This window comes from Aythya fuligula, chromosome 2 (genome assembly GCF_009819795.1).
Source record: "Aythya fuligula isolate bAytFul2 chromosome 2, bAytFul2.pri, whole genome shotgun sequence".
Lineage (NCBI taxonomy): Eukaryota > Metazoa > Chordata > Aves > Anseriformes > Anatidae > Aythya > Aythya fuligula.
In genome coordinates, this window is record NC_045560.1 from 104,536,599 (window position 1) to 104,550,866 (window position 14,268).

Consider the following 14,268-nt stretch of genomic DNA (forward strand, 5'->3'; position numbering starts at 1 on the left):
AATTAGTAAGAAACCAGCTTAGCACATACAAAAACTAACTTTTCTGAAAGAGCAATGAACTTCTGGAGTTTGCTGCCCCATGAGGTGGTACATGACACAAGATGTCGAAGTGTTCAAAGAAGTATATTAATAAATTCATGAACAGGTGCATAAATGGAAGAAAAAAAAAAAAATCTAGGTGGGAATCAACCTCCCATCCCTAATCCAATGACTGCAGATGGCTGGGGAAGTACAAGCAAAGGGAACCAAAGCAGCAAGTCATGCTTACGTGATCTCCCAGAACAACATCTCTAGATTGCAACTGTTACTAGACAGAATGCTGAGTTAGATGAATCATTTTGGAGGGCTGAAGGCAGTATTGCTCATGTTGAATTTATGTTTTCACATTGCTAGGATTAAAAAACAATGCTTATTTCTGCCACTGAACTGTGCGGAGGTATAAGATAATTGTCAGCTTTGTGGTCCCACCTTTACCAGGTTGAAGGCATGATATTTAACAAGTCAGCTTCTGTACTGCAACCACTTCCCCCGCACCCCAAAACAAACACACACACACACACAAAAAAAAAAAAAAAAAACAACAAACAACTAGCTTTGCTAGGTTCCTGCTTCCTAAGAGCAGGAAGATTAATCATCTACCTACCCACAGTGAGGAACCCTCTGACAACTGAAGACAGAAACCAGATAAAATCAACGGTTAACACGCTTTATTTCTGTATTTACAGTGCTAAAAATAAAATACATTCATATCTAACTAGTCCTAATAAATGCAAAAATAGAAAACTTCCCTCTTCAACAAAAGTGCAGAAACATAAGTTAGAACATGATAACTTTAAAACATACAATGATATTTCTCAGTGTTTTTACTATGAAAATACACTTGTAGAACAAGCACCATAATTCATCTTAAAGAAGATTTTCTGTCAAAGCAGCATCACAGGGCAAAACAAGTAGGAAGTTAGTACGGAAATGTAGTAGCAAATCCTTCAATACTTTAAATTGCATGAACCGTTATAAATTATTATAAATGGCTACAAAACTGTTCTGACTAGTCTCTTGCAACAGCTTTACCACATAGTCGAATACTAACAAAGCCATATTTTTCCGTATGCACATTCAGGACAGCTTCATATATGCCTTCTGCAGGTGGCTTGAACTGGACTGGCATATTGATGTAATGATGGGATCTGTAAAGAGACAATTATGCGCACATTCAGTGTTAATATGCAAGTAAATTGTATCAGATAGAGAAGTCCTAGATTTGATTTTCCAAAGAACGGTGTACCGAATGCATACTGGATCAATTTATTTATTTTTATAGTTTTGATCTATTTATCTTATGAGGAAGTTCAATTGTAAAAGATGATTCTTTCCTACTAAATATACAGAGTATTAGTTGTTTATTGCTGCTAGTTTAGCTGACTAGGTTTGGTCTGCCTCTTTGCAAGAATATCGATAGTATCTTAACTATATTTAGAGCAAGGTTACATTTCTTCCTTTCAAAATTCAGCTGATGAGTTTACTAAAATTTCCAATTCTTGATCAATTTGAAACTAGTAAAATAATTTCATTTCTAATTGCCTCCATGTGAATAAATACTTCACTGAATCATCACAAGCCAATAAATGCATCCACCCTCAAACAGTATTTTCAAGATGTTGCATCATATCGTTTTAGATTATATAAGCGTTCTTCTACTCAGACTGCATAAAAACATAACAAATAGTAAAAAAAAAAAATAATAATAATGAAATCAGCTCTAGGTAGGATGCAATGGCTGGTTGTCTTAATTGTCAAAAGCCTAGAGCAAACGTTTTTAATATAAACAAGCTATACAAACGAAGGAGGTGGAAGTGTAAAGTGGCAGCCTATTTGATTCTATGGCATACAATGGAAATACCCAGTACTAAGAGACAGGTAACAGTATCAGGCATGTAGTAGAATAAGGAAAAACAAACAGCAAAAGCCAGTAAGACCAAAAAAAAAAAAAGACAGTTTTTAAACTTTAATGTATTTCCACTTTTCTGTGCTCTTACCCTTCTTCTACAATTGGAAGTCATATTTGCCCACTGCATAAACCTGATTACAGCTTTTTTTTTTTAAGCTGGAAAATGTATTTTGATTTTTTTTTTTTTTTTTTTAAACAGAACGCGATCAGTGAGGTAACCTGTTAGGAGTACACGCTATCAGAATATCGACTGATGTGCTATTGTATTCTTTAATTGAGTTGATAGAAAAATGACATGTTGATCGTGAAGCACTGAACTAAAATAAACAATACAGCAAAGGAGTTCAGCCAGATAAGTGTTTCATGTCATACTTCAGTGTTATACAACCAATCTGCCAAGCTCTGCCTCTTCAAACACCTATAACATATGGGATGAAGATATTTATTCAGCTTAGTTTAAAAAGAACTTTTATAAATGAAGAACATCAGTAAGACCTTTTTATCTATAATAGATACATTGCAATAGAGAAGAAAATTAGCAAGAATTGAGACTGCACCTGCATACAACCAATCCACTCAAGACTTTACAAAAATAAAAGTAAATTCAGGAGGGGTGCACAAGTCTATATCATCTTCAAAATCACATGTGTATGCTTCCTTACATATCCTAACATTTACTCAAAAAGAACAATATAACCAAACTCAAACTTACACTATCAAAACAATAGTAAGTCATGGATGATTCTTTTCAAGAGATAGCCCCATCTGGCTGGCTTTCAAGTATTAATTTCCCAAATAGTTCATCTATGACCTCAATAATATTGAGCAGTTTCTTCGCATGCAGCGACTATATTCCATTTACTTTGACCAATGACTTCAGGTATACATTTAGTTGGTGCTACACACTGTCCTTTCTAAAAGCAGAATTAGTCAGATATTACTCAGTTTGCTTCATAGCAACCAGTTGACTTCTCACTACCAAGATAAGGTATAACAGCCTTGAATTCTCATATTTCCTAGTCCAAAGGGAAAGATGTTATTTTCACTTTCTTCAAGAAAACGGGGAAGGTCAGACTCCAACTATAACAGTTCTTTGGTCTACTACATAGTATAAGTGTCCTTATTAATGGAAGCAACCCAGAGGATTTTTCTGAAGTACAGTAACCAGAAACATAGTCAAAGTACTGTCAGGACAACTCAAATTCACATGCAATTAGCTGTTTTGGTCTGAATGAGAAGTTTTACTTCAGTTCAAACTTGTCACTATGCCCACAACTCATTCTATGAAGTCTATGTGGCCTTTACATGTTATCGCATCAATTTCAAGTGGTATTTCTGAAGTCAGGTATGCCTGAAGCCTACTTCATAGTTAAACAATCTAATGTTGTAGTCCTCCAAAACGAGTATTTCAACAGAAACAGTGCTGGTAAGCTACATCTAAATCACAGTAACCAGGTCTATCAATAGTGAATGATGAATCACAATTGCAAGAATAACAGCAACTGGAAACAGAAATAAATCAGTGAAGTACAGAAGAGTTTTACCTTTTAGCACAGTATCTGAAATATCTACTAGACTGTAATCAGGTTATTTCAGATGGCTTCTAAAGACAACAGAAATACCTTAGTTTTCAAACTTCTTTAGGTAGGCATAACCTGGTAGTCCTTCCAGAAACAGAACTTACTCAAAGGGTCTTATGAAGTCAAGTGTTCTAATGTTTCATACATATATTTTTGAAATTTGAGAGTTATCTTGTTAAAAGTATGTTTTGCAGCATAGAATATATGTATAGATATTCTATGTTATATTGAATTTGTTATATTGTACTTATCAACAAACATAACTCCTCTTTTTAATGCAAACTTCAGACAATGTCTTCCCACCCATTCTTTACAGGGCTTATATTTTAACCACAAAGATGTCATTTTGCATAGATATATATGCTTTAAGATACCTGGTGAAAATTACTGAAATTCCTTATTATTTTTCCTGCAGTTTTGGTTGCAAGATGCTGTATTTTGGATAGATCCTGCTGTTATTTTCAATTCAGCAAACAGAGGTGAAGGAATTAGCACTGCTAACTGCTGGTAGTTGTGAGCATACAACCAGTTTAAACAAGAACTGGCAAACTACTGTGCCGGCTTCTGAAGGTCAGATTTCTTGATTTTAAATACAAACATAAAACTGCAATTTTGCTACCCAGATTTAAAACTTGATTACACATGATAGCTTTCAAATTTGGCCCTCAAAATAAAGAGCATGCAACACACCATGTTTATTAAGTAACACTTCTTTTGGTCCAAATGTAGACAGGCAGTACTTTCTATTTTTAAACTTATTTACAGACTAATATTCCAAGTTCCTGAGAACAGTTTTCTTAGCTAATTGCTTTTGAACATTACTTTACAATATGCCTGGTTAGCCTGAACGAGACGCAGTTAATGCTGGCTTTCTTGAAATCCTCAATGATGTTGTTCTCAAAATCCACTTAAAATTCTTTTAATATATATATATATTATTATTATTTATTTTTTTTTTTTTTTAAAAAAAGCATCTGTTCAAGTCACATAATTCTTCTGTGCTTTATGCTCTTAAATGGATGAGCTTTTTCAGAGAGCTATGTCAACTTCAGATGAATGAATTATTGGCCTCTTCTAGCTTTTTATATTTTCAAATGGAGAAAATAGCCAAATTTACTAGAAGAATGATACTAGAATGTGATTATAAAAAGGTAGGGTATATTTAGTTGATAACCTTTAGAAATAGCAGGCTCAATTTTAGACCTGTTAATTCTGCTTTGGATAAAAGCAATAGGAGTTTATCAACTCTCATAGAAAATATACCAAATAGTTTTGATAGCATTCCTCAAGAATATTTTTGAAATATCTAAGTATCTTCCAATAAAGTTACTCATCTTCTTTCATAGAGTGTCATGATATCCTGTCCTTTGTCTGTAGCTGTACAGCCTCAGACAGATCCAGCTAGTCACCTTTATTTGGTGAGATTTTACTTTGGTTGCTACTTCCATAAAAATTCTTCTGTGCTGTCTGATATATCATATTTAATAAATAAAAAAAAAAAAGCCAGTTAAATAGAGATACTGGAAAATTGCCTAAGCAGAGTAATAACACTTAACAATAAAAAGTGGCTTTAAAAATGCCTTGAATACCTGTGGTTACTAACACCACAGCCCTGTTTTTGTAATAAATGCTAAGTATCATTGGTAGACAGGAAACTAGATTAGGAGTCAGAGTATCTAGTTCTATTTCCGACTTGGCTCACAATTTCTATTCTGTATACCCTTAGTTTCTCCATTTTTAAAATGAGGATCTGTAAAACTTCTAATGAAATGGTTGCATTTCTATCTTTCTGACAATCCCACTGTTGCAGACAACCACAGGAGAGATGCTGTATTTCTTGAAGAGATGACTAACAGGTCTGTCAAATACTTGTAATCAGCTCCGAAGATGATTGGGTATATTTCGAGGGATTGTTATCATCAACACAAAGATTCCTTTTATGCAGGTAATATGCTTAAATATTTAGTATGACCAGGCAATTCCACCAGCTGCTCAAACCTTGTATTTGCAAAGAATCTTTGATGCAGCTCTGCAGATTTGTCAAATTAGAAGCGTGATGAAGGCAATTTGCTTGGTCTGTTGTGTACAAAGTATAAATGGAAGGAATGACTTGATTGTGCACAGTATGCCAAACGGTTAAGTGAAGCATTAGGCTTAGCATTAAAAGCAGCAGCACTGTTAGAAACAATTTGCAGAGAAAAAATTGGCAGATGCAGAAATAACTGTGTGGGCTTTTTCTGCTTCTAACCAAGATTACAGAGCACAGCATTAGCAAAAATATATATACATAAATACCCAGCACTCTGTCTGTCTAATTAAATGTATATATCTACATTTTCGCACTGTACATTAACAAGATATTTATCTTACTGTTTTTTTTTTTTTTTTAATTTTTTTTTGTTAGATGAGAGTGTTAGCATAAGCATTACTCACTTTAGAGAGTACTTCGAGTGCTTGATGTAGAAAGGCTCTTTGGGAGTCAAGAATGTCAGCTGCAATTTAATAAAAAATGCTTAAAAACCTTGTGTATCTAAGCCTATCATATTTAATTTAAAACATGGTTAAGATAAACAAGGTCAATTACAGATACAGCTTTAGATAGACAAAGTGTTTCAAAGTAACATGCCCCTATTTGTGAGTATTAAGAAAAATCCAAACCTTAGGATGTTTTAATGAAGTTAAAAATAAAAAAGTAAATCAGAACAACAACAAACCTACATGAACTATAATTTAATTTTTTTTTCAATTGCATATATTACAAATAACCTCACTGAATCAGCGAACAAAAGGGAAAAATTACAGAGCAGAATTCTTCAGATATAATACTGTCTTTTGAAACTATCAAGCTAAGACTTGCACTATTGCAAACTTCTGTTAAGATTTAAAAACAGCAGTTGAACTGCTGGAAGGACTTATGAGAATATATTCAAAAGCAAGTTTGTTAAACTTACCAAGTGCGTTCTAAAGGAATTATTTCTCAAGTTGACTTTTAATGTGCGTGATTCCCCAACTCTAGTTAGAGGAAAAGTATACAGGTTTTCTGGTGCATATATCCCTCGAGTTATGTCACATGATCTGATTTGAAAAAGGGAGTTAAGATATTAAAATTTCTTATTTACACGGTCTGCATATATTGACTGCATACTTTAAGACATTTCTGATTTCTCATGAGAATAAATCAGGAAAAATAGAAAGATCCTAAAAGCATCAACTCTGTCACCTAAAGTTTTATAGTCTATACATTTTAGCCATTAAGAATATAATGAAAACATCACTGCAGGGTGAATATACGTGTATTTACTTATATACACTTTTACAATTTGAATTTCCCCCATATGCTTTATTAGAGAGCTAACCTCTTCCCAGGGATTCCATGTTTAACCAGAAAATTTTACTCCCCTCCCATAGAATAAGAATTGTAGATCGACTTTAGATTGAAGAACAGCAAAGCTAAGACATGCAGTATAATGCTCCTCTTCTTAGAAGCAACTTTCCAGTTCTGTAGAATCTCCAAAATGGAAGATTCTACTGCTGATACTGGTTAGTTTACAGCAACAAATTATAATTAGGCAACTGAGGAACTTTACTGAAAAGAAAAAGTATGGGAGACTGAAAAATGCAAAGCTAATAAGAGGTTTGGCTAAGTATGGTTTTGCAACTATTTACGCCTTAATATAAAGTTACAGGATAACTCAGGAGGTCTCTAGTTCAACCTCTTGCTCCAGCCAGCACCAGCTCTGAGGTCAGACCAGGCTTTGCAGGGTTCAGTCCAGTCAGGTCCCAGAAATCTCCACAGACTGCACAGCTTCTCTGGGCAGCCTGTTCTGCCATATAACCATCCTAACAGTGAAAAGGTTTGTTTTGAAGCTTCTACCCAGCTGCAGCTTCTCGTTTAAATTTTTCCCCATACATACCCTGCTTTAATTGTAGGTCCTTCAGAGTAAACCTTCCTTTCTGGTAGAACGGGAAGCCCAGTTCCTATGATGGTATCTGCGGTAGCTCTCGCAACTGCAGTTTTATTTTCAGTTTTAATACCCTATTGGAAAAATAGAGATGTCTTTACATTTTGTATTGAAAAGTATTTAAGTAATTTTCTTTACCTGAGAGAAGGGATTAAGGCTTTTTCTTCCTTTTTTTCCCCAAGTATAATATTTCAGAATAGTAGTCTGAATTATTAAGACAAAAGCAATAATTCGGGAGGAACACTAACAGGCTTTTGTGCCTAATAAATACTTCTCACAAGCCAGGTCACAGCAAACTAGCAATGCAGGCAGAATCTTGTGAAACCACTAGCAATTCCTCTGCAGATATTCTGCCCATAGGCTTCAGGAACAGCAAAGTCAGCAAAACAACTGCTCTGAAAGGAAGACCTAAGTCATCGTTATAGGCTAAATTCTCAGAAAATCAAGAAAATTTGTAATACTTCTGTATTATAGATAATACATCATTCCAAAGAAAGATCTCTCCAGAGTAAAAGAATCTGATAGTGCATTATATAGTAACTGTTAAACTAAGATACTAGACCAAAACATCTACCATTTTCAGGGCCTCTATTCAGTGTGCTCTCTAACACAAGGAACCAGCTCATCCTAAGGGAATACTTTGCCAAATAGCTAATTTCAAATTTTCTACTGTTTGTCAAAATCTAGCCAGATACTGTCTGGAGCTCCTCGGGTCACAACAACTTGAAAAGACATAAAAGAACAAAGATTCTTTACCTCCTGTGCTTATGATCATACAACATGATCTTTATTTATTTATTTTCAAACTGTGCTGATGTTTTAGACAAGCAGTTGATTACCTTATGCAGGGAAGACAAAAAAATAGACTATTCTTCAATAGAGCTGCTATGACAAACTTGTTTAGACATTCATTTCTTGTTTTGAAGGAGCTGCTAATCAGTCTGTCAGAAGTAACAGCAGCCAGCAACAAAAAAATAATCTTAGTTTTAAGAGAATACTCTTCAATTGCAAATAACACATGAACCACTACAGAATCCAATACATAAAGACGAGACAGGATTGGTATATGTCTCTTGCTTCAAGAACTTTAAGTTTTCCATGTAAGGAAACATGATGGGTGTCACGCCTCAGTGTTATCATTCAAATTCTAATTTAGAATAGGGCAACTTTACTGCATGGGAATAATACACGTTACACAATAATACAGAATAATCAGAGGATCTCCCTGGTTTTGTAAGAGCATCGTGAAGTATTGCATGCTTTACTTGACTCCCTACTGACTTTGCCTGTTTCAAATGAAAGCAGTATGTTAATGCTGTCCAAATGGTTACATTCAGTGCTGTTGATCCAAAGCAACCTCAGGAGCATATGAAACTGTTTAGCTTTAAAATTAGAATTTGTTTTGCTCACTGAGCTTAAAAAAAGTCTTTCCTCCTCTCGCTCCAAGAATAACCAATGAAGATGAAACTTCCATACACGCTGATAACAATAAAAACCAAATCAAGACTTCTAAGTGACTCTATGTTTTGTGTTTATGATTGAGAAATTGAGCTCAGTTTGTTCACTTTGCCTGTTGCAAAATGATATACTAAAAAGTTAGTTACACAGCTAAAGTACACAAATCATACTAAAAAGGTAATATCTTCAAACAATAGCAAGAGTTCTTGATTCAATTCTCAACTTTCCACATAATCCATCATAACTTAAATCCTGCTTCAGCAGACAGGTTCTTGCTGATTCACTGCTTCACCCAGAAGAGACCAATACTTAAACCAAAATAGCAATCCAAGAAATTTGTGCACAATGGTGATATTTATTTTTACTCCAATGATCTTTGACCAATTTGTGATAGCAGCCTAACAAATGTTTTTCAGGAAAAGAAAAAAATGAGTTTGAATCACCAGAATTGACATGCTTGGGCTGCAAAGGGTACGTACAATTCTTGCTTTCCCTGTCCATAGGACCAAATTGGAGGCAGGATCTTCTAAGCTACTGACTACAGTTTCTAGCTGTGGCGACTACAAATGCATGCAGAGCATAATCAAAGTCAAAGATAATTGTTTCTTAAAGAAAAAAAAAAAATCAAAGTGATGTCACTGATTTTCCTAAATTCACCTGGTTCTTTTAGTTCTTTCCTGATCTTCACATTTTCTTTTCTTTTGAAGTGGTGTAATGTATAAGTACTGCTCAGTCATTGTGAATAACAGTCAGTCTTCCTACTTCGTTTTATCAAAAGTCACATTAACCATAGCCATAGCCCTCTTTGCCTCAGCAAACCCAGCATGATACAAGTCCTTTTCAAAGTTGTAATAATGCAGTCTAAACTCTCGATCCCTAGGACATAACAGACAATAATTGACTTGTCATCTCAACTAAAAGTGGATCTGATGAAAAAGCCTCAATAATCTACGTAAATGTTCTGTGTTGACCCCTCTTGCAAACTGATACATAGTTCCTTACCTAGATAATAAACAAAATATTTTCAACTCTTTTTCAAAATGATCTCAACATATTTCTGCAATGTTTTTCCTATAAGCATATGGAGATGCTGGAAAGATCTAACTGTTAAAACAGCTTTAGAAAAAAAAAAAAAAAAAAAAAAAAAACAAGAGGAACAAATCTGACATGTTAGTTCAAAAACATTAATATCAAGTTGCGCTACTCAAAGATTTAACACAACTCTGACAACTAGTCATGTTCTAAGAAGAGAATCATCCAGAACTTTAGATTTCTGATAAAGAATTCATCTTCTCTCCATTTCAACAAGCTTTTAACAGTCAAATGATAAATGCTTTCCTCATTTTAAGGAAATTTATTTTCAAAGAACTTGATGAAATCTAAAAAAACCTCTCTCAAACCAGATACTACACAGGTCTCATTCTTCCAGCAAAAATTAGAAGTCACTTAACATATACATTATTAACAAGCCCACTTTTCAACATAATTAACTACTGGGAAGAACAAAGACCCTACAAAAAAAAAAAAAAAAAAAAAAAAAAAAGGCAGGTCCTTCTATCCAAGAAGGATAAGTAAGGTTCCTTCTACTGAAACATCCTTGGTACTCTACAGAAATACCCTAAGTATTTACATGGGCTTCTCAAAAAAGTGAAGTCAACATTTCTGGAGAGAACATAAAAGCAAATATAGCAATCACATAATACCTAATATACAAATTTGTTCACATTCAGCTCATTTAACTAAGCATTAGAATTCACTCTTCAATATTTAGAAATAGGTTCTCTGTCTCCTTCAGGCGCCTCTTGGATGGATGATGAGGTAGTGATTAAAAGAAAGGTAAGAAAACAGCACTGAAAATTAGTTCTAACTCCCAAACCCTTCTCTCTAGGCTCACCATAAAATGAGACCTGAGGAACATGGGGGGCACAAAGGAGAGCTCAGACCTAATCGTTCCCATGTATAAATCTCAAAAATCACCCCCATCAATACTGAGCTCTGATAAAGCATTCAAATAGACTCCATCAGAAACAAATCCATGTAACCAGTACAGGTGTTTTTATATTCCAGTATTGCATTAAGTTACATATTAGAGCAAAGGGCAATCACTTCGATATTCATTTACATAAATGAAACAAATGCATTTTGTCTGATGTAAGCAAGCCTGCCTCTACAGAAAGAATTCCCACAGAGGTCAAGTTTCTTTACTTTCTTTGAGCAGACATATTTTACATGTTAAGTGACAAAAGATAACACATTATCATGTAAGCAAGATAAGAAATGTATTTTTAATATAAGAAAAGCAATACAGTTTAAGCTAACACAATATTCCTTTTTTTTTTTTTTTCCAGAATAACATTGGGGCATACCAGAGATGCTGCTGTATAGTAACATTAAGAGGTTATCAAAAAATTATGCTCAGGAGAGAGTTAATAGCATTTATATACTCACTACTCCACAAAGCTGAAATCTTAGTTTGTGTTTCCAACTAGGTTTCTCAACAGGGTGACACTCAAGGTCCCAAAACTGGGAGTAATCCCCATCCTCTCTAGGTAAAAATATTAGAGCAACCTACCAAAACAAGAGAAAAATTTTGCAGAAGTTTACTAAAATAACCTATCCAACTTTACAATTGTACTTATAGAAAGTTACAGTTAAGCCAGCGTAAAATTTGCTCACTACAGAAACTGATACATACATTAATGGCTCATCCTCCCTAACCCACAAATAAAAAAAAAAGTTCTGATGAAATGGATTGTGCAAGCACTCACACAAAAATTAAGTTCAGCTAATCTTCCTTAAAAAAAGTCAGCAAGTGCTTGCACAATTATTTTTATTAGTAAAATGGGGGAGAAGTGTACCACGAGGGGAATATGTCACAGATTAAGTTGTTGACAACTTAGTCTGTAAGTACCCTGTACTACAATTACTAGAAAGACTGAAATTTAAAGTAAATTACAGGCCATATATTTGACCATCCTTAAAGGTCACCTATGTAATAAAGGATCCTTTCTATATAATGTTGTACCTGGTTAATTCAACTGTAGCCTTGCTTTGATTTCAGTGTTGGGATAAAAGAGAGCTAGTAGTGACAGCAACCTACACCTTATCAGCTCTGCCCAACAGTCTCATATGCCAGTAATCAAAACGTTATTCTAATAAATACACCTGAATTGGGACTGATAAGGCAAACACGTTTGTTTAAAATCAAACCATGGTTTCCAGTAGTAGCATAACCAATGAAACTGAAAGGAAGTCTTCTATTTCTTGTAAATAGATCCTAAATTGCATCATCAATATTGCAATCCATAACAACTAAAATATAGGTGTTCTTGAAGATGAACAGACAGAATTGGGGATAGACTGGGGACTGGACTAGATGATCTTTCAAAGTCCCTTCCAATCCCTTCCATTCTGTAATTAAAGTAGTATTAGGGGAGAAGGTGAGGGACAAAAGCCCTATAGAAACCCCTTCAAGTAGAAGAAACCCGTGAATGTGTTTTATAACTGCGGTTATGAAACCCTCTACTGGCCAGAAGATAAAATTGTAAGTCAAATGAAATCAATTTCAAGAACAGACATTTGTTCCTAAAGAACTACAAAGAGACCTCTCCTTAAGGAAATTAGTTCTCACATCAGTTTTGTGATAACACAGGATTAGTTGTAATATTGTTGTGGATTTTACAAAGCATCTGAAAACAATTTTCTGTTCTAGGATAGTTTATCTTCTAAAACAAACAAAAAGTGACACAAAGTCAAACTACAGATTGCATGAATTCTTAGAATCAACTCAGGTGACACTGTAACAGCCAGGGTAAGAAGACAATGAGTGGGAAGTAGATACTGACTACCTGATACACATTATCAGATAGAGCACAACCAGCTTCAAAAATTCGACTGCTATTTCCAAGAATTTCTCCCATAAGGTATCATTTCACAGTTAAGATAAACCGACATATCTCAAGCATATTAAATGTACCTTTTCTTTTCCATGAGCTTCAAGAGTACCAGAAACACGGTAACATATGAAAGCAGAGTAAGTAACCCTATAAACAGAATCAGGTCTGTCCACACCCTGCAAATAAAGTTATGAGTCAGATTCAGAAAACATTAAAGAAACACACACGTGCGTGCACATGCACTGTCCTTGCAAAGGACTGAAAAAAACGCAGACTACTTTCAACTAAACAAACATTGAACCCTTCAGCAAATGAGCTGAGACACGAAACTACTACATTGAGGAAGTCATCATTCTACCTTAAAACCAAAAGGGACCATCAGAGCACTCAAACTATCACAGAATAGGAAAGTATTTACAGACATTAACATTACAGCTACAATTGCAGAGGCAACAGTAGTGTGATTCAAATATCCGTGACTTAACTTTAAATTACCTACAGAGATCACATATAGCATAATTCTACAAGCACAAGTCTCTTAACAAGGTAAGTTAGTCTCGCATTCTGGATCAGAAATGAACACACATCTTTTATGTATGTTTGATTATTTAATGCAATCCTGGATGAGCACAGACAAATTCATTAAGTGAACCACAAATTGTCCAGCACTGATTCACAGCCAGAGCACAGTACTGAGGAAAAGAGTAGAACATTTCCTTAATGTGGACAGGCAGAAAAACTGAGAAGAAACCCTGAAACTGAGTTCAGGATCAAATACGTGTTTTTTTCTCAAGAGGCTAGAGGGAGAAAGAGCAGCAGGAAGAGGGAAAAAGAAAAAATCCAAGAGATTGGTGCTGAATACTACCAATACAAGCATTCACTCACTTTAACATAAGGTGGTGTAAATGACGACAAATTCCACCTCACATTTTCATCCCCCTTATTCTCCATTTCCAGGTAACTCTCTGGAAGAGAAAAATCAGGCAGATAAATATATAAATATATTAAAAGCCTTTGTTCAAGTACCTTTAGTTGAAAGGATTTAAACAGAAAGCCTGTATTTCTAGACACAAAGACGTTTAATGGAAACAGTTCTCATGATGCCAAGTAGATCTGAAACTTCAGGTGCAGACTTAAAGCACACTGTTGTAAAATCCTTGAAAGCTCATATAAATAAATTTGTAAGCCTTCTAATGAAGAGTAATATCAAAGATACTTACAAGAAACAAACTGAGACCTACACCTAACCCTCAAAAACCCTAAACAAGAGTAGATAATTCTACCAAAGACCATGAAGCATGTCCAAGAAAGTTACATGAATGTACTGCTTATAGTAGGAAGCAAGCTTAAAATCCAGGATAAGACCATTATCAGAGAGAAATCTAAGTCACCTTCAACAGTCTCAATTTATTGCATTCAGGTTT

The 14,268-nt window shown here is 34.7% G+C and overlaps 1 protein-coding gene across 2 annotated transcripts in view; it reads right to left on the minus strand.

Moving 5' to 3' along the window:
• Positions 1–766: 766 nt before the first annotated feature.
• CEP192 (centrosomal protein 192) overlaps positions 767–14,268 on the minus strand; it is a 62,919-nt gene continuing 49,417 nt past the window's right edge. For both annotated transcript variants that reach the window (XM_032182659.1, XM_032182658.1), the window contains exons 38-44: positions 13,730–13,809; positions 12,925–13,020; positions 11,397–11,516; positions 7,443–7,564; positions 6,480–6,603; positions 5,962–6,020; positions 767–1,187 (exon numbers count right to left, since the gene is read on the minus strand). In XM_032182659.1, coding sequence (XP_032038550.1) covers positions 1,049–1,187; positions 5,962–6,020; positions 6,480–6,603; positions 7,443–7,564; positions 11,397–11,516; positions 12,925–13,020; positions 13,730–13,809 — 740 coding nt within the window. In that variant the 3' untranslated portion in view covers positions 767–1,048. The remainder of the gene's footprint in view (positions 1,188–5,961; positions 6,021–6,479; positions 6,604–7,442; positions 7,565–11,396; positions 11,517–12,924; positions 13,021–13,729; positions 13,810–14,268) is intronic.